The sequence below is a fragment of the Platalea leucorodia genome (genome assembly GCF_965183815.1).
Source record: "Platalea leucorodia genome assembly, chromosome: 4".
In the NCBI taxonomy this organism is placed as follows: Eukaryota; Metazoa; Chordata; class Aves; order Pelecaniformes; family Threskiornithidae; genus Platalea; species Platalea leucorodia.
The window spans coordinates 55,433,200-55,454,593 of NC_138826.1; the positions used below are offsets into that span (position 1 = coordinate 55,433,200).

The 21,394-nt window shown below is 39.0% G+C and overlaps 1 protein-coding gene across 1 annotated transcript in view; it reads right to left on the reverse strand.

The window, feature by feature from the left end:
• PDE3A (phosphodiesterase 3A) overlaps nt 1-21,394 on the reverse strand; it is a gene marked incomplete at its 5' end in the record, with an annotated part of 257,354 nt that overhangs the window by 17,947 nt on the left and 218,013 nt on the right. Inside the window, 7 exons of the mRNA XM_082311380.1 lie at nt 1,275-1,386; nt 6,273-6,410; nt 7,746-7,915; nt 8,355-8,440; nt 12,384-12,603; nt 16,392-16,507; nt 21,105-21,259. Coding sequence (XP_082167506.1) covers nt 1,275-1,386; nt 6,273-6,410; nt 7,746-7,915; nt 8,355-8,440; nt 12,384-12,603; nt 16,392-16,507; nt 21,105-21,259 — 997 coding nt within the window. The remainder of the gene's footprint in view (nt 1-1,274; nt 1,387-6,272; nt 6,411-7,745; nt 7,916-8,354; nt 8,441-12,383; nt 12,604-16,391; nt 16,508-21,104; nt 21,260-21,394) is intronic.

Genomic DNA, 21,394 nt, shown 5'->3' on the forward strand with positions numbered 1-21,394 from the left:
CAGGAGCAAAGGCTGGATTAGCCTCTTGTGAAACTTGTACTGATTTAATTGAACTGGGATAGTCAGCATTAGTTTTGTGTGAATAACCCATTTTTCAGTTCAGCAACCAGAAGAAAGAAGTGGTTAAGTCCAAACAAACGGTTTCGGTTTTTACCCCTCCACAGAAATGAAAAACTAGAAGGTAAATATTTTTGTATTAGACAAAATATTCCCCTTTACTAAAATGAAACACACTTAAGAAAAACCAAGGAAATGAAGGGCTAGATTCACAAAAATTCTTGAGACCCTAAGAATAGTTAAATGTTTTAAACAAAGAGGAATGGCTCTAGTAGGACAGACAGACTGCGGGACATCCACCTATAACCCCCTCAGGCTATAATCTGCTGCTTCAAATCCCTGATCAGGTTCAAACACAAGGAAAGACTTGAAATTTGGTCGCTTACTTTCCCAGAAGAGAGTCCAAACCACCTGGCTGGGAGGCATTTTGAGGTAGCTTTTCTTCACTCCCTCCCACTGTAGCTGTTCCAATTCATATTTAATATTTTGAGAGAGAGGCTATATGACTTATTAAACCAATGTTTCAGACATTTTTCTGGGAGGTGGGAGACAACAGGGTGTCCTATATTCCTCAACACTGGGGTTATCTGCCACCTAAAGAGGGTAATAACTCCTTCTCTCCTCCTGGAAAAAAGGAGTCTTTCGCAGTTGAAGCAGTTTGGTAAATTTGATTTGAATTAGTAAATACTTTGGGGATGACTGAAAGCAGGTTTTTCAGTGAATAAATGATTCACACTGAAAAATATCAGCCAAGCTGTAGTTGCAGAAGAACAGGGTGCACTCATCTACTTGGCATATTTTTTCTGCTTTACAAACCTCATCTCCTTTGGTAGCACAGCACTGCTACTGTGTAAAAATCCAAATTGCTTACGGGGGGGAAATGTTTCAATTGACTCCAATTGGGGCACAGGGGTACACTTGCATCATCAGGAAACAGTTCTTTGTACCTATAGTAGCTTTATATGGTTTCAGGCTTGCACAGAATTTGCCATGAGTTATTATGAAACAACATGAAACATAAAAGCAATGAAAAAATGATGAGAGGCTGTGGTTCAACACCATCCTCTGACTAGAGTGCCGACCATTTGGTCATGATGTAGCAGAAAAAAAAAAAAGTAGCTGTTATAATGAGAGAAGAAAGGCTTCAATAACAAAGTGTGTGGAAAATACCCCAAAATTTAAGGAAGCATTATCATCTGCTGGGAGTTTTTACTTACAAGGTATCTCTCGGTATCCACATTCCAAAGCATGAAAGTAGTTCATAAATTCCCTCACTGGTATTTTAAAGGTTTCAAACAGCCCCATGTCTTCAAAAAGCCTGTATGATACCTGAAAAAACAAAACAACCATGCTGCTGTGAGAGGGCGTTCAGGAGACACGAGTGCTCAGAAATGTAGACAGCAGCTGCTGCAAAATGGACACTTCTGAAAACAAGTTTGAACTTGACATACAGAACAATGGGACTTAGCAGAATTACTGCCTGACCTTTTCACTTCTTTCACAAATTTGACCCTGAAGTCTTTCAGCTTTTTTATTTATTTACTGCTGTTAGCTAAATTTTGTCCTTTTGATGCCATCTGTGTAGTAATGATCTGCCTAGAGCTAAGCAATTTAAAGCACATTTGGAATGATGAGTGCTATACTGATAAGAAATTGTTACAAATTATGTTTCATGCTTCACATCTCAGTGTAAATCAAACACCTATCCACAGTAATTTCTTTCTGCATACTGTATATACTGATTGGGACCTGTGAGTCGCACTTGAAATTTAATGAACAGAAACTTCAAATATCCTGCCACTGTGGATTTTTACAGTAAGAATAATAAAAAAGGATATGAACTTGCAGCATTAATGATCTTCCCACCCCCACCTCCCCTCCTAGTCATTCCCTATCAGGAAAAATCTGCATGTGAACTGACTCTGGCACAGCATTGCAACAGGCAGTGAGGATGTGAAAAAAGGTTGAATGTGGTGTCTGACACCATCCGGGATACCCCTCTAATGACACATATCTGACCGTCAGGGATCTGCTGGTGGCCCCAACTCTTACTGTTCCTACCATAATTGTTGAGTGCCACTAGTAATGCAGTTAGAAAAAATCACTGCTGGTGGTAATTTCTCTTTGTGGCCATGGCTGTTGGCCATAAAGTGAAAAGCTCTTTATAGCAAAGGAGCAAAGGAACAACTGAATTACAGTGCTCTGGAAGACACGAGCTTAGAATAAAAGGTAGGGCCTGTAGAAGGCCAAACCTTACTCTCCAAAAGCCCCATGGGATCCTCCTATACTGAGGCAAAGCCAAGAGACTGACTTTATGCGTAATTTGGATTAGAAACTGCATAGAATTCTGTTTGTCTATCTGGAATCATGGCTGAAGTAAATCAGCCAGGATCCAAACTTTCAGCTACAGAGATGAGGTGTTTTACACTCTAGTCTTAGATCACTGAATGGTGAGCTTCATATTTCCAGCAAAATATCCTTGTATAAAAAGAGGAAGTATAAAGAAAGATTATTCTGCAGAAACAAACCTTACTGGTCTACACTACCAATACAGGACAGGTTTGTTAAAGCATGTCATAAAAGCATATTTTTTCCCCCACCTTGGATTTTGGGGGGCAGGAAGTTCGAGAGCAGTTGAAAAGAAGTGAAGCTGACTGTGATGGATATGAATGATAGCTCTTCCCCATGATTTGGAGTAAAATGGTATTATTCTCTGTGGTCATTAGAAAGCATAAACAGCTAAGCAAGTCATTTAAGACATTTTTGTAATGATTTCTTTCTTTCTCTCTGTCTTAGCAAATGGGGAAGGGGTAAGGGCAGGTCAGAAAGAGGAAAAAAGGGCATTGATGTCTTCCAGAAAGTCAACTAACTAAATTCTTTCATTTAAAAAAATAAGAAAAACTGTGCAGTCTCGTTTACTTCCTGCGCTGGATTAACCCTTTTTAAACACTTCTGTCTTTTAAAATCCTTCCTTCCCAAACTGCCTGTTGCTTCATGAGCTCCCTGGGAATTACTGAACCATGGGCTGAGCACAGTGCCCTTGCAGCCGCAGTGTGGTCCCCGCTGCCAGGGGCAAGCCCAGGGAAACTCCGATGGCTGCCAGCCGCTTGGCAGTGGGTGCTCCACACTGCCTCTTCCCTCCCGCCTCCATTTTCTGCTTGTCTCTGCAATGATTGCTAACACTTGAATGAATAATTTATAACTCAGATACTTCTGGTGGTGCTGCCTGAAGAAGGAAAAGTGCTTCTCCCAAATGATTCCTAATGGAAGCTTTTTTGGAAATGGGGATTGTTATTCACACGTAACTCCTCTCCTGGGTGTTGCAGGCACACATAGATGGCTGTTGTTAGAGGACATGTGCAAAGTTTAGGTTAGCAGTTCCCCACTCATTGTTTGCAGGCAACCCTCTTGCACTCCTTTTTTGTCTCTTGTATTTTCTTTCTGCAAACATGTGTTTCTTTTAAGTTACTGGCACCTGGTCTCTGGCTTTGACAAACGTGACTCCTCACAAGGGCCACTGTGACAATCCTGGGAATATCCCATCCCCCAAGGATTGATTTCCCCTCACTCCTTTGTGTAATGGCTGCAGAAGTCATGCATGATGATGAGACGACCAAACATTCCTCTTGGCACTACCCAGGGACCAACTCACATTCATTGCCATGATGCCACCCTGCCTCGACACTGCCCATGTACTGAAAGCATAGGAGCATCACCAGCATTTCACAACTCTATGGGCCCAGTAATAAAAGCTAGAGAGAGACCTTGACTTTAGCCTGTTCTTTGTCACTTTATTTGCTTTCCAAAGAAAAAGAGTTTCTCTTCCACAGGCTTTTGCTTTATAGGAGCTGTAAGAAGAGTGTTAAGTGTGACTGAAGACATTATCTAACTTTATAGCCTGTTGTGAAGCACCAACTCAGTTGGAGAGCTTTGCTGTTCCTTTCTGAAATGAGACTGGTATGTAAATTCCTCTCTAACCCCTATCATGCATATTTGTTAGTGCCACATTTAGAGTGCTTTCCACTGTACATTGCACAGATGCTTTTATGGCCGCTGATTGGCTTGGGGTCCTTTTATATGTCTAAATCAATTTAACATTCCAAAAAGAAGAAACAGACATCTCAAGCAGCTTTAAAGATGCTAAGCCAGCATTTGCTTTCTAAACTGAATGCTTCCCTAGAGGCACGTGTCAACTCTGCTTTGTTCCATCTCATAAATTTAACCTAGCAAGGCAAACATAGTTAATTCAGCTTGTTAATTTACTTCTTTTTAATGGATGAGTCCATTTAATGGCAAAATACAGAGAATAAATCATTAGAGCTTTTGTTTTCCTTTGTTTATAATATCCCAGGATTTAAAAAAATTATACAAGACAAAGACAATACTTTTAGCTGGAGAAAAAGATTTATTTATTTTAGTTCTCTTATTTCTGAAAATAATTTTGTTAGGAACATATGAGTAGGTGGGGAAAAGAACTAAAGGAACTGTATTTTATGAACAAGGTTGAACTTGCTACATTCTGCTCTTATAGAGTGGAAGTTATTACAAACAGCTGTTAAAATGCTGAATTTTGATCACAAATATTACTTATTAAAGCTTCACTATTTTATATCACAGGCCTCATTTTGTGGCACTGCAAATTGGATAAAGTGCTCAGAACCTGTGCAAAAAGCAGATGTTGGGAAACAGTGTGTGGAGCTTTAGTGCAACTTGAGGAAGGCACAGGGGGATTTTCCCGAGAGGTACAGAACTCCACGCAATTTGGTAAGTGCTTAAAACCTGTGGAGGTACCCATGTAAAACCAGAAAAAATTTTGGCTCATCCAAACTGTTGGTTATGCCATTAAAAGAAAGTTCAGGTTTTTCCTTATGTTTCATTTTTCATTCTATAATATGCTTTGCTGATAGAAAAGACCATGACCAATATGATCTAGAAGAGTGTTTTAATCACATGCTCACTGTCTAGTGCAAAAGTGTGTCAATGATCGTCACCGAATTTATATCAATATCGACATCCAGCCATAGTTTGCCTATTTCTCTAAAGTTAACCTAGAGAGCTGGCAGGCTGATTAAACATATATGTTACTTGCCAGCTACAAAACGATAAAAGGCAGACCACAGAATAAATTTGTATTCATGCTGTGGTTTTCCTGGTTGATCACTGGATAATTGAATGTAGCTGAATAATAGTTAACCACCAAGGGACCAAGATTTGATACGGCATTCTCTGGAGCTTGTTGCACTGAGACCTGCCTGGCACACTAACCTCTGTTTGTGGGGGCTGTTAATTGTCCCACATTACAAGGCTTTATGTAGTGATGAGTGCTTGAAAGAAGAGATTATGTTAATTGGTGTAAAGTGATACTAGATCAGATTCTCTTGGGGTTTTTTCCCTTCCATCCCTAAATATAATTACTTGCCTTTCCTGTTTAATAAACCTTAATACTTCTGTAAGAAAAAATGGCTGATTTATCTGTGTGCCAGGAAAAGGGGCATAAGAGAGCAGAAAGTTCAGCCAAGAAAGTGATTATGGAGGTGACATTAATCATGCTGGGTAGAGATGGGTTGTGTCAGTACTTGCATTCAACTTAAGGGAGAGAATGAAAAACCAACAGTTGAAAGAAAGACTAGCAAGCTCTCACATCCTGATTCATAGTAAATTAGTCTTCCCTATGTAATAACGGTATGAATTTACTATCAAAGTGCTGACTCTTTAAAGGTGAGGGAATATAACAAGGACTATTTTTTCCCCCACTTCCTGAGACCATGCTTTCTTGCACAGCCTGACTGAAATCTCCAGTATAGAAAAGGACCAAAGTTCTGTATTTCCTGCATCAACTGAAAATATTTACTGGTTAGCCCTCCCATGCTGAACCTCATGAGAAATCCTTTCACAAAGAACTCAGTAAGGGGTGACAGCACCTCCTGCAGATAGAAGAGAATAAACTATAAATAAATATGAATAAAACTCATTGGCAGAGAGCACCAGGCAAAATAGGTGTGTGTTTTTTTCTTCCACATTGTTAAATTTAAAAATATAGAAATTTAAAAGTAGGGAATGTAATGAGACAGAGTTCATATTGTCAGCTTTGAATTAGGTGGCAGGGATCACAATTCGTTGGACAACCAGCTTGTAAGGACAATGGGTCTTAACACTACTTTGTCTAAATCTGTCAATAATGTAGCCAGTCATCACAGACAAGATATCCTTCTTACCTGACTGAGAATCCGACCACATTTCTTTCCGATTTTTTCCACCAAATCAAAGATTGGGAAGTTCCAACTATTTAGCTGCTCCATCAGGGGATCCAAGTTGTCCATAACCAGAGGCTCAGGAGCAAGTACAGGCTTGTCCTATGCCAGAAATCAGAATAAAGAGAAATTTTAGTTCTGTGAAGCCTCTCATGCAAAAATTTATGCTCTTAAAAACTGAGGTCACATTAGCATCATCTGTAAGCCGATGGTGCTTGAATCAGCTCAGCAGAGATGTCCCCATTTTTACCAGCCCTGCAGCTAGTCACTCTCCTTTGTAATTTGTTTCACTTGAATGAATAGGAAATTCTGTATATGAAACATCAGTCTCTGAACTTATCCATGAGACATGTTCATTCGTTCATTCATGGGAATCATTCATTCATTTCCAAGGGAGTCTGTCTTCTTCATTGTAAAATTTGCTGCAGTACAGAGGGAAAAGCATTCAGTTTCTGCTTCCGCATCAGGACCCATTCATTATAATCTAACATGGCTAATGGAGCTTGGTCCAAGTGAAGACTGTACTTCTTAAACTGAAAACTACGTGTTTTTCAAGGTCTGCAAATAAAAGATGGGGTGTGCCCCTCCTTTCACATTTCTTCCGTTATACTTCCTTGAATTTTGTTACGACTAAGAAACTGTACGTGAGTAAATGCCAAAATATCCCAAGAAAAATGCCTTCTCTCAGCACATCCAACTCCAGTTCAACAGATTACAATAAATTTTTCAAGAGCTCATGCCAACTTAAATTTGTTAATTCAGTTGTACAACGGGCTGTGGAAAATTTAGCTAAACAAAGCTTTCCCTCCACATCTCAACCAAGCTTACAGCTGAATACAGTAGTCATGAGAAGATCAGCACTTGTTCACCATACTGCAATGTTCTTACGTTCAAGACATACACTAACAATAACATCATGCACCCTCAGACAAGTGTTAATTTATTTTAAAATAAGGACCACTGTATATATTAGCAAAGATTTCAAGGCCGTTGAGAAGCTGAAGTGGCTGAACAGGAAGACTATATATCACACTGATAGTCTGAGAAGGTAATTTCCTTCCAATCTATTCCCTTTAAAGGCAACACTAACACAGAAGCCAAACATTTCAGAAATGCCTAATGCCAGATCCATAAACTTATATTTATTAATCAAAATAGATGGTTAGTTTCACAAGTGGCCAGTGCTTAGCTGCCGTCACACATTTCAATGGTTCCTTTCAATTCTTGAAAGTCAATCCTTCTACTGCAAGGTAGGAACCTGCTGCAATTGTTGCTTAAAACCATGGTCACAATCTTTAGACAGCCCTAGGTTTTTTTTTTTTTTTTTTTTTGTGGGGTTTTGGGTCTTTTGGTTGGTTTGGTTTTTTGTCGTTTTTTTTTTCCCCCAGTGTCAGTATATGCTCAGTCTATTGGGCAAATGGAACTTAAACAAGCTACCTCAGGTGGTATTAAGGGATGCAGAATGATGGTCTCAGGTGTGTACGTCCTACAGACGGATCCCTTCCGTGTCTGCTCTTTGGAGCAATCTGTCTCATCATCATTTTGTACGATATCACTGCTGTCACTGTTGTTGGTCTCATAGTCAGAAGTGGCTTGCGCAGGATCATCTACAACACAAATCACAAAGCTTGTTGTATGAACAGCAAGGATTGCATCAAAGTCATCCTGTGACCTTCTGAATAATAGCAACAGGATCTCTGACTCATAATACATATGTGCTGCTTGGCTGGGTCCAAAGTCGGACAATCTGTCCAAAGGCATAAAAGCATATACCCTGCAGAGTGAAAAACGGGATCAGGGATTGAAGAGTGAGAAAAATTTTGAGGGCCGTTATTTGAGCTGACTAGGTTAGATGAGGGAAACCATATTTCCTTTATATTTTAATTCTATTCTTCATTAGCATTTTGCACATGTTGTACATACAAAAAGGAAAGAAGCCTCAAAGACAATTTGTATGGTCTCACCTACGTACGTTCTCCTTTTATGACAGACTGAATGACTATTGAATTTTAAGGGATGAGGTGTTTTTGATGGACAAAGAATTACCTGTTCTGTTCAGGGTGTGTGTGGTACCATCATTTCTATCTAGTGTCCCATCACCAGCTTCTATTTGGTTATAGGGTCTGCCACAGCTGAAATACATCAAGAAACATGCATAATAGAAAGAACGATGTGCATTAGACAGTCTTATGTAAAATGATTTCCTGCTGAAAGTGTAAGATTATGTCACAGAGTATAAGCTATGGTACAGGGTGCATTCTCCACACAAAATTACAAGAGCGAGCTGAAGTTTTATTGGAAGTCAGGAATGTAAAAAGACAAAAACACAAAAAAACCTTGAATTAACTGGCCGCCACCACTACATTTGTGTTGCCAACAGTAAACCTATACCCTGTGATTTTTTTTTTTTTAAATGAATTTTTTATTCTCGAAGTTTATCAGTACAAAAAAAATGCCCTGGTTTTGTACCACAGCTGCCCTATAAACATGAATTAAAATGATGAAAATGTGCCGGAGTGCCGTACAATCTTATATAATTCAATTTGAACACAGTCACGATGTGGCTTTACTCTCCTTTTCTTGCTTAAAACTTGAATATGTTCCTCTTAAGGAGGAAAAAGGTATTTTGGCATTACTTCAGTGACAACATACCAAGTATATCAGAACTAAGGGGGCATTTTGCACATAACATGAGGTGAGTGATCTGGCATCCAGACATTCAGCAATGAAACAAGAAGACAGTTTACTTCATCATTCCCAGAACAGAAAGACATTGCGGGAGGGATCGCAGTATCATGGCCTTTCCAAATGACTGGCTCTTCCCTTCCACTAAAATGCTTTATTCCTTGCGCGTGATTCCCTTTAAGCCCTAAATGTGAATTTAGTACCAGCTGGAACATTTCAAATTACAATGTCCCAATATGATTGAATCTAGGACCTGAAGGAACAAAGATCATGAAAAACATGAAAACATGAGAGAACTTAACAAATCTGTAGCCTCATTTAGCAGCATTATATCAAATCTGTCCATGAAAACCTGACATTTTAACATTTCTTTCTCTGGTTCGAGTCAGTTTTTTGTGGCATATCTTATATATAACAGCCTTTGCAAAGCAACTATTACAAAATTATTTCATTTGGTCAAACTTTGTACTAGAAACTTTGCACCAATGGAAGTTCACCATATAAAAATGGCTGAAATCCTATGCCAGATGGTTTTTGACTAGGTCATCCAAAACATATTCTGGAGCCTGGTATGCCCTGCAAACATAATGAATTCCTGAAAGAATTTTAAATACAAATACAAATCTGTATACAATGATAGTTGTAGTGCATAGCCAAGCAAATAAATCTTGTATCACTCAGGTTTATAAACAAGGTGAAAAAAAATGTATTAATTTCTCTCTCCCACATTCCTTGTCGTTTCCATAAGGTCAAAGCTAACAAGCCAAAATGTAAAAGTAAAAGAGAAAGAGAGCCTTTGATTGGTTGTAATGCTACAAGGCTTTTGCGTCATTATGAGTGCACCTCTTTATTTCCAGATCATATGCAAACTCACACTGATTTAATATGTATGGTCCACATAAAACACTATGTTAAAAAAAAAAAAAAAAAAAAATTACTGAGCTACCTAGTAGAACACTTGGAATCTGCTTTATGTCAGAAGTAAACGTGCCCATGAGACTTTAACTCAATCCCCTTCATGCACAGGCATTATAATATACTTCTTAATCACAGGACTGTTTAACATTTTTCCCATGGGATTCCTGCCTCATCCACTAAGCAGGATTAAAAATGATTACTTACAAGTTATTTTAACAGCATTGCCTGGTGTATGTTCTTGTTTAATGCAGTTTTCAAGCTCTGCTGTCCTACCACATTTCACTTTGTAAGTAAAAGAAAAAGTACAGTAAAACTGCTGTCTTGATGCCACTGCCTGGGTGGATCTGATTTAAAGCCCTGAACCCATCAAGAGTTCATTTCCTCTTCTGTTGTGGTTGTTGGGGGAGGGATTGGTTTGGTGGTGGCAGAGGTTTGCTGACTTGGTATTATTTCCTAGGCAAGGCAGTTTTTTTGGCAGTAAATGTAGGGGATTGCATACCATGAAGACTATCAATCTACAATGTGAAAGCTCAAACATTACAAGATTTATTTCCAGTATTTGTTAATTTAACCCTCTCAGCTTGCCTTAGCCATTTAATTTCTTCGGGGGGTTTTGGGGTTTTGAAGTTTTTTGTTGGGGCTTTTTTTTTTTTTTTAAGTTGCGCTTACATTACTAAAGGGTGCATTATTTATGTGCTGTTGGTTCAGCTTGGATCTGTGGATATGACATCTCTATATACTAATGGCTAGAAATGTGACACTGCTTATGATTTTTCGATGGACGTTAAAGGAACAGTGACTATTAGTAACTGTGGATGCCAATTCTATCAGCAGTCATTACACCATAATATTTTAAATAATGTGTTTGTTTCAAATAATCAACAGCAAAGTCTATGCCAGCAATGTAACTATTCGTAATGCTTACACGGTCTAAGCATTTGAAAACGAGGAAATTAAGAACCTAAATATGCTATGCAACCTATGTAGATCACATAAGACAGTAGCCACATAAAAGCTAATGAGCATTTTACCAATGATTACATTGAAATCTAAGTATACACATATCAAGAAAATATATTTCATTACTATCTACAACGACCTTACATTGAGTTTTTTGACATTTTTTTATGCAATTGTTAACTGTTCTCTTTAATAGAGGGCTTCTAGCGATAATTGTTACTAGTTAAAGTAATAATATTTTGTTGAAGTAGTAATAAAGGCACAGTTTAATAAGACAGTAGCATGTTTATGGTATATTTCTTATATGTAATACAGTTTTCATTTCAAATGAATCAGTGCAAGTCCCAGTTTTGCAATACCTTTGGAAAACTTTTAAAAGCACTTAGTTTCTATTTAGTCACCTAAATACATCTTAAAAGCCTGTCAGGATCCTAGTCTGAACTCCAGCGAGGATGACTCTCCCTTGAGCAAACTCGCAATCTCAATTTTGACTTTCTCATACCCACTTCCGAGCCCTGCACATAGCATACCAAGACATATCCAACATCATGTGACTGAAGCCAGAAACAAAAAACTATTTCCAAAGATAGTTAAACTTGATAACATTTAACCCAGCCTCAGATAACATGCTGCCTACTGGCTAGCCAATAATCACAAATCACTCACTATGATGAGCAAAAGTAACATCTAATGAGTAAGGCAGCCTTGAAACTGCACCAGAACAGGTTTCTAAATACCCGTCTTTCCCACTATTCTGAACTAGACACATATTGCAAACTCCAGTAATCTAACTTAGCAACTGAATCCTTTTCGAGAAGATAAGCAGGACAACTTTCTTTCCAAAATGCTGATTTCGCAGAGCAGGTCTGTGTCATCTAATAATGGGCTACTTTAAAGTGTGAAATTAAACTGTGTTACTGTAACTCTTAGTAGCAGAAAGAACTTGGCTGCAGTTGATTTCTGAAAAAAACCCCAATGCTACATAATCTTACTCTGCCTAGGGAGGACAGGATCCACTCCTTCTGAGAGAGCACTCAAAATTATGTAGTCTTCAGGCATTGTTGGCACACCTTTATCAGAAGGCTACAGGCCAGCAGCTTTTAAACCTTAGCGGTCAGATTTTTCTATCAAACATCAGGTGCCTGCTGTGAAAGACTTGGCCTGTGACCCGAAAACGACTGCTCATGTTAAGGGCATGGTGTGAGAAACACAAGTCGTTAACATGAAATCCAACTTTGGGATCTGCAAGTTATTGACAAAGAATTTATTTATGAATCAGACTGTGCATCAGACATGAGTAAAAGCTATAAATGTAGCTAACTGTCTTGCACTTTAAAAGCACTTTGTAGCATCAATCTACACAATTACTCATATACCAAGAACTGCTTAGATATGGTGAAATATCAATACACAATACCGCATCAAATCACAAAAACTTGTATGTGGGCCAAAAGAGCTTATTCGCGAGAACAATGTGAACAGATTCCAACATGTGTCAAATTACTATCTTACCTGCTGCAGATGACAGAGGGGCTGATAATAGGGTCTGACAGGCTAGGTGCACTCTGAGTAGAAGTTAAGACTTTGTGTGGCTTTAAGCCTTGCTTGGTGTCAGTATCTGTAGAGTCTGGAAATGACACGGAAGATGTTTTTCCGGTAGGACTTGTAGCAGGCGTCCCCTGAATCGGTGAATGGCATGGGGAGGTGAGAGGTGAAATATTTGGTGGGATACCTGGCAAGAGAAAAGAAGAGTCTTGTCAATTAACAGAAGTGGCAGATGGTTGTATGAGTTCACTGTGCAGAAATAATCCTCTTGAGATGCGCAGGTAGCAGCATAGCTTCCAAATGGAAAAATAAGAGAAAACCCTTCTCCACTCTGAGCCAAGCCCATGGCTGTCACAGAGAGATGAAGCTTCATTAATATCAGCCACTTCTACCTGCTGAAGATCTGGCTCAAAATATGAAGCATATTCTCCCTGTGGAGCAGGATGCACTAACTGGCAGGCATGAAATGAAAGGCATGCATTAGTGGTATGACTACTGATATCAACATGTTCTTAGTGACAGAGACACCAAACTCCAAATAGGCAGTTCCCAGACCCATCTACAGTTTCTCTTTGCTTCACTGCCTCCATCTGTAAAGCAGGAACGAGAAAGGCTTACACACATTCCCAGCAAATCTGAATTTCTACGTGTGAAGACTAGCAATAAACCAAAAGAGCAATTTTTAGTAGTCATACATTATATGAATATAAAATATTGCACTTATGGTGCCATTTCCACATTCCTCACAGATTTCGGCCTTGATCTTGTGCAGCTTGAGTTTATTTTTCAATATCCGTTGCTCACTATGGGAGACTTGCGACCATTACCTGTACCACATGATATTGTACTCCTGAGCTAGTGTATCAGAAACTGCCAATATCCACATGTGCGAACACTAGCAAGATGTAGTTCTTTCTGTCCCTCATTCTATCTAAGCACCACTGCCAAGATGAAATGCATCAGCCAGTCCAGTGTTTCGGACGAAGTGCCACCTTCTTTTTGAATCCACTTTACATTTTCTACTCTCAGACAAAAAGGTCCCATTCACAATAAAGCGCAGAGGAGCAAACCTAATCTATCTTAAAAGGAAATGTATGTAAATTGACCTCCTGTTACAAAGTTTGTAGGAACTCAGCCCCAGTTCATTTACCATGTTCATCTTCAAAGCCAGATGATAAAAAGAGCTTAGGAACTTTAACTGGTTTTATGTTTGAATTGTGCCCACTATCTAAATGCATTCCAGACACAAAAATTATCTTAGAATAAGGCAATATGTTGATCTAAGTTTATGAAATACTAACCTTGCAGGATATATGTGTACAGTTCCAGTGTTTTTTCCTGATAACAACTTACTGTGATATGAGGTTAAAATATGCTTTACTGTTGACAATCCAAGAGTTAAAAATAATCTCTGACAGTTACTACACTGTAATTTTGAGACATCTAACATTTGATTAGGGTATTTCTTCAGCAAACATGTGGTATGTATTATTGTCTTAATTCAATGATTGCAACTAGGATATTACACTAGTTTTGAGATCAGAAACCTACAGCCTACAAAGCAATTAAAAAGTTATCAGATGGCCATGACATATGGAAATTGCTTTAAAATACAGAAAGCCTCCGTTTCACATTTACTAATCCTTCGAGATATCTGCTTTCCATCCAACAGAAATATGTCTTTAAAAACATTTCACAGTCTATTAGTTGCACAGAGGATTGAGTTGGATTATTATCTATGAGCTGTATGTTACCAGGTAATCTTCATGACTGTTAGACAATACAATATATATGGTCATCTTTCAACAATTTAAAACAAGTCCTGGGAACTTAAATGGCAATTTTCACAATGTTTCTAATGACAGCTGGCTTTCTACTGCTACTCTGGGCTCCTGTCTCTTGAAATACATTCGGTTGCGTGTTTTTTTTTTTTTTTTTTTTTTTTTAAAAGAGTAATTTGCCAGGGTAGGTAACCAAAAATAAATAAATTTACCAGAAAAATGAAAACCAATTTTCAATAATCCAAAATTTAACCATTTATTGGCAAAAGTGAGAGAAAACGTGTCTTGCTATAGCAAAAAATTTTGAACAATCAAGATAAGAGAAGAATAACAATACAGGGAGAATTTTTTTAAGTACATCCATCTGCTTAGGTCCTCCTGAACTTTTACACATGTGCAGTGTTGAAGAAATAAAACAGTAACTTCAATGTCGTGTGAAATTACATATGAAAACACTTGAGTTTACCTCAGAATTTTGCCAAAATAGGTATAGCTAGCAGTGTTTTAAAGTGCTAATGTTTTCATGCATAATTAAAGACACATTTTGTAAATTAACAGGTTTACAGATTTAGCTAAATCAACTTCTTATTATAAAAGAACTAAATCAACTTATTATATATTGCCAATGCAGCTAATATATAAAAGTCTAATTTGTATTAACTAGTGCAAATTGAAGCAATTCTTTAGCTGGAACATGAAAACAAATCATAATTAAAAATGCATGATTGTAAACAGTCTAAAACATCAAAATATCAATCTTCTGCATAAAATGCTGAGCCAAAATTTTTACTCCTGTCAATCAGTGCCCCTAGGAATTGCTTGTGATGGAATGGAGCTCTCTCTTCATCACAGTGGAGCTCATGTATTTGGGCAACAGAGATGACTATTAACAATTTCTAGAAGCAGAAGAGACTAAATGTAAAACTGACTGATGGGGTTGATAAGTCTTGTTTTCCAAGTATAAAATATCACACACACATACCTCCCCCGTTCAAGTTAACAGGTTAATCTCTGAAAATCACAACTCTAAGCTGAATTTGTTTTCTTCTAAAACAAATTCCTGGATTCTTGGTACTATATCTCCATTATTTTCCAGGTTCAATTTTATTCATTTGCCTATATGCCTATTACCTTTTTAGATAATATTGTGTTACTTAAACTTCACTGTGCCATAACAAAGCAGATTTTGTATAAGAGGAGATAAAATAAACTCTTCAGTTTGAAAAGAAGATGTGATGTGACAGTGCTAGATATGCAGAAGAATTGTGCAGCCATATCTTCAAATCCCTCTGTAAGCTGGGATTCTCTGACATTTCCGATGTCAGACCTCAGGCATGTATCAATTTCCATCTGATGTCTGGGTGGCCAGTATCTCTGAGTAACATCATCTCAACATTATTCCATGTTTAGAAAAAAAAAAAAGGGCTGATTTAAAAAAGGAAGGCCTTGTGATCATTTTGAATTGCAAGTTAAAGCATGGGTAAACATTACTTTATCCTGCATTTGAACAGGGAAGAGAACCACATTACCGTGGATTAAGACTGCTTCATGGCTGTCATATTGCACATTTCATTATTAATTGAGAAGTCACCTTCTCAATTTCTTTCCCTCAGTTAAACCAGGAGTCAGTTTTTAAAGGCCCAAAAAGCTGAGTAAAATGCTCTGTATTTCTCATCTCTAAAAAATCAGTAAGAACTACCTGGACTTTCTCAATAATGAATATACAGGGACAGACCTCTGAGTTATAATGGCTTTGTCTTAGATATGTTTGCATTAGATGGGTCAGTTGCTGCCTACAGCTCCGAATGGCATTATGTAGGTTGTGCTTCAGAAAATCTCAGGCAATATACACAGACAGCTAATCTAACAAATGTTATAGAAAACACTCTGTTCTCAGCCCTGTTGTAGTCAAGGGAATTACATGGATACAAATCACAACATGATTTAGTATCGCATTTGCCACATCATGTGATGACTGACCTCTATAAATCATAAAAGTCAAAACACAATTGCATCACTATGAGCTACAGTATTTTAAGCCACTGTTTTTTTTTTAAATAAAGGAAATAACTATATTTATATTGATGAAAAAATTAGAAAAGACACAGATTGGACAGAGATCAAAAGCAGTTGCACATGCTAGTCACAGGGAAGCAGCTAAACAAGCCTGACAGAGCCACCGATGCCCACTCACCTTGCCGGCTCTGCCTTTTGGCATTCAGGTGGTTGGTAGAAGACATGGCGTAGGAGGTGGAGAATGACCTGCTCTTCGTGATTGTCATCAGAATTGAGCTGTTCCAGGAGTCAGTGCTGCAAAACCAGAGCGCAAACAAGCATCGTCCGACACAGTAAAAAGCCTCAATGGCAGATCTTAAGAAGTTAGGAGCCACAGCAAGAAGTACATGATACTGAGATAGCACAAAATCTGACGAGGAAAACAGCATCTATCTGCTGGCTGAACTGCTATTTGTGAGGCGCTCAGTATTGTATTCAGCAAAAGTATTTATAATGCAGACACTCCAAAGCTGGACTTCCTTCAGTGCTGAGGCCTATTAGCTTTATTTATACAAAGATGTCTTCATTATATTGTTCTGACAGTACAAAGAGGCTTAAAAGTTGACTTGAAATAAGTTAAATTTATATTCTCGTTTAACACCTCCTTACAAGAGCCAGAAGTGCCGGAAGTTCTCAGTGTAAATGAAAAATCAGTCTCCTCGACTGCTCCAACCACCAAGGCAGATACCCAGTAACCGTTTGGGCACTGGAGGAGCTCCTCCAGAGGTTGGAAGAGACTTGGAAGAACCCTGCATTGCTGTTGCTAGTGGTGTGATTCTTCTCTGGGTGAAGCACTTCATGCTCTAGCCAACTGAAATGCGTGCTGTATCTCAAAAAAAAAAAATCCTATTGACAGGCCCTGAAGACATTGGTCACTGATCCAAGAGAAACTCACTGAAGGAAAATAGGGTGCATGTGTCTGAGTGTGTGGGGAACAAATGCTGGTCCCCTGGAACAGGATGGGCACATGCTTTCAGCCTTCAGGCTATAACTGTGGACCAGAAGAGGCCAAATACTTCTGCAAAGCAAGAGAATTGTATTTATCATTGTTTTCCCGAATGACGCTCATAAAATGTCAGCTGCTTGCAGGGATGTAGCACTGGCTGTTATCATGAAGCCTATGACTTCTCTGGACAGATCTGCTAGGCCTCTCAGGCTCCACATTTCTCCTCACAGCCTCACATCCAAGTGATGAGATGACATGCAAGGCAGAAGACAGCCTTTTGAAGCAGCCTAGTCCCACCTGAACTTGAAAAAAACTTGAAAAAAAAATGGTCTGGGAAAAAAAAGCATGTAACATTGTCTTAACTCTACAAACACCTTATTGTTTTGGAAGAGCAAGCACTACTTACAAAAATATTTGCTGGTTGTCTTCATTGGCCCAAATTCCTATAATCTGTGATGAAGTAAGATGAAGAAAGAATCCAGCTCTTTTTAAAATTTTGTTTGTTTTGTTTTGTGGTTTTGGTTTTTAATTGACAGGAAGAATATAACACACTGGCCCACTGTGAAGAAAAACCAAACCAAACCAAAAAACCCCAAACCACGTTCTTTGGCTTCTTAAGGGAGAACCACTGGATATGGAAGTGACTGAGGGAAGGAATGCGGAAGCTCTATTATTTTTCCCAAATTATTTGAAGCTATAAGAGGACCACGTCTTACCGGTTTACTGACGTGGGGTTGGAAGAATACAGGATTGCTAATCTTAGAGATTTAAGGGGGATTTTTGCACATATGTGACCATAAAAATCTAGAGGTGATGTCCCAGACTGCGAGGAACAAGTTGCAGATTTTGTAAATGCAGAATCTGCCACAGGCAATTCCAGTGCCATTTCTCCTCTCCTACTCTTCAAGCCATGAAATGTTTCTTTCTCTGTGACCTGTGGCGTGCTTGAATTTGGTACAGGGGAAGTGGCAGATAATCAAGATTTTTTTTCCTTTCAGTTCAAAATTCTTTTCCTTGAAAGCAAATCTGTATTGGTCTGCCAAAATTTTTAAAGCTAGACTTATAGGATTCATTTTTCCCCTTTCTGGAATACACATTGTTTCCCTACTGTAAAAGAAGAACTGCAAACAGTAGGCTGGGAGGCTTGACAGAGCTATAATTATACAATTGGCGACATTAAACGTAGGAAGAATTGATAGCCTGCTTAGTTGGCTCATCATGCAGAGTTATATAACACTGGGAGAAAAGGACCAACAATAATATTTAATTGCTCTCCTTCTCCCTCCGATTCCCATCTTAGGATGCTTACATACTACGTGAGAGTCTGGAATCAACAGTATAAATCAAATGCACCCTGGGAAACACAAGCTGGTGACTGAAGAACATTTCCATTTGGTTATAGCTTTTTTATATTTACTTTTACTGAGATACATGGGAGTCCTCACAAAGGGTTTTGGCTAACCATGTATTTTTCTTGCACCAGACATTCAGTGTACTCTGCAGGCTGCCTTGAGCACCTAGGCGCCCTGCGTGAGAGCCTCCTCTGTGGGAAAGGTTTACATATCTGGAAGACTGACAAAAGCAGCTCTCTGGGGCTGCATTCATCCAAGCTATCCAACAGCAAACACTGGTAATACCGAGCCTTCTCAGGTCCTATCTTTTTCTCCACTACCAGCACCAAACTTTGAATTGCAGAAAAACATGTGAGTCTTCTGGTATCACGGCTCTGAATTATCTTCTTGAATTTGGTGCTCTTGCTCTGCTCTTCCTTTCCCCATAGCAAAGCACGTCTCCACACTCTCTCCTCATCTACCAGCCCCAAGATGATAGCCCTTGCTGAGGTGGGGAGGGGACCTGAATTTCATTCTCACAGGGTGGCACCATAGCTACCAGGCTGCATGACTGACTGGCCTCTGTCCTTCCTTTGAAGGCTCTGCTCCTTTCTGACTAGAATAGAAAAATATTAATGGAGCCAGAAAGGAGGAAATCCTGTTAAAATAGCTATGCAACGTATCACAGTTAACAGCGTCTGGGGCTCAAGCCTCTATTCTCACAGACGAGCGCCCTTCCCACAAGACTAACATCCATTCAACTCCTTCCTTCACTGGCTGCTACTGGATTATCTGCCACAGCCCTTGTGGAGGGTTAAATGCAGCTCACTTCAGGCTATCTGCTAGCATACAAGTCCCAAAATGGGAGGTACCTAGGTCTGAACACTGTCAGGAAGAGAAGCAACTTTATTAGGGTAGTTCTCTGCAAATGCCCTAAACCAGTCAGCTGCTGGCTGTAAGCAGCTGAGTGGACACAACTTCTCTCTCTCCATTTCATGGGATGACTATGTGTTTTACAATGCTGGCTCAGGGATCAGGCTCTGAAAAAAAGAGAATGGGGAAGAGCGAGCAGGGAATACCTAACTGATATAGTCAGTAATGAGGGACTATAGCAATAAGATAAAACCCCATCACTTCACACTAGCGAGAACCAGTGTGCTTCTGGGTAACTCTGAAAGACTTTCAGGGATGTGCTTTAGGAAACTGGAACTAAATTTTGGGTTGGGCAGAAAATGGAGTAGGTAGTACCTCAGCCTGTGCAAACCTCTTTGCAGATCTAGTGCTCTGTTTCTATGATGCGCTATCTGAACATAACCTTAAAGTGTATGTGTCGTGACTGAATCCAGAACTTTTTCCAGGCAAGACAAACAACTAATGTACAATTCCTCCAGTGATTTTGCTGAAATTCATTTCAAGGTTTCATTAATTATTGTTTTGTAGTTGTGACTCTTCCCGTACCAGCACCTGCTTACAGAATCCTTGAAAATACGAGGCATCTTAAACGAATAAGTAAATAAATAAATCTTAAACAGAAGCAGGCACTCAGTCTGCGCCCCAACAAAACAGCTATGTGTATTTGCTTCTTATGGCAAATTAGGAAAAGCCTTTTATCTAGATGAGACAGTTGGGATTAAGGATGGGACAGTTGGGATTGTGAATCCCAGAAGCTAAACTCTGTGGTCAACAGGAAAGAAGTGTTCCATTGCAGTGCTTAAAGTTAGGGAAAGTACAGCAATCATCCTGCAAGAAAACTTTACACTGCCCATTTCATCTTCAGCTTTGCTTTCAACTGCTACTAGCAAATCTTCCTTTGTAATTTTACTCCTAGATTATACCTTTTTCTTTCCCAATGGTAACAAATCTACTTTCTTGTCTCCACTAAAACACTTCTTGACTTATCTAACTCAATGGTTTTTCTTTACCATCTATTGCTGGTATTGCGTTTGCATGACTTCATTCAGGGAGCCCTAAGCACTTATATTGTGGAATTAACTGCGTACATGGGATGCAGGGCATGCACAGTGCTGTATGGTCTGATAATATTCCATTTCAATGACAGAAAACCACAAAATTGTGTGTTTTACGAGGGTCCACTTAAAATCAGGGTTTGTGTTCTGGAAGGTAGTATCTAGAGGATGAAGAAGTGCTTTATGAACTGGTTTAATGACAGGACCACATCACTAGGTGTGTTCTTAGAAGTGATGTTCAGCAGCCGGATTACTTGTTAGAATTTTTATTTTGGCTGTGCAATACCCATGGAGGAAACTGCTGCATATCAAGAAGACTTTAACCAGATACTCTGCCTTGTTTCCAATTTTATTGTGCAATTCTGTACTTTTCTAGCTTTTTTTGTTGCTATTTTTTTTTATTTTGCTTCCCAAAAATAGGAATAGTTTTGGCATAATCTGACTAAAATTGGGAATGCCACTTCTTTGGCAACCCAGTTTAGAAAAACATGAAGAATTAGTTCTAACACACTTTGGAGTCAGCATTTTTAAATGAGGGACATCATCACACAGAACCAAAGCAATTTTCCCAGAGAGAGACACAAGAGAGAGAGGAGGTAATCTGTAACCTGGATGAAGATGATTCATGAGGTTTGATGCTGGCACTGCGATCCCTTCTCACTGGAGCTGGCTCCAGTGTAGGTAATCCTGTGGCTGATGTTGTTGTGGTCCAAGTTGAGGACACTCGTCTCAGCAGTCCTGGAGGCAAACTCCTCCGTAAGCGCTAGAGAGAAATCAGTTGCTTAGAGTTTATATAGACTTACAAAAAGTTTAAACATGCAGAAGAAAAACATTTCCATTTGATTAATTCTGCCTGACAACACCTAGTGAGGTACCTTAAATCTGGATTCTCCCAGGT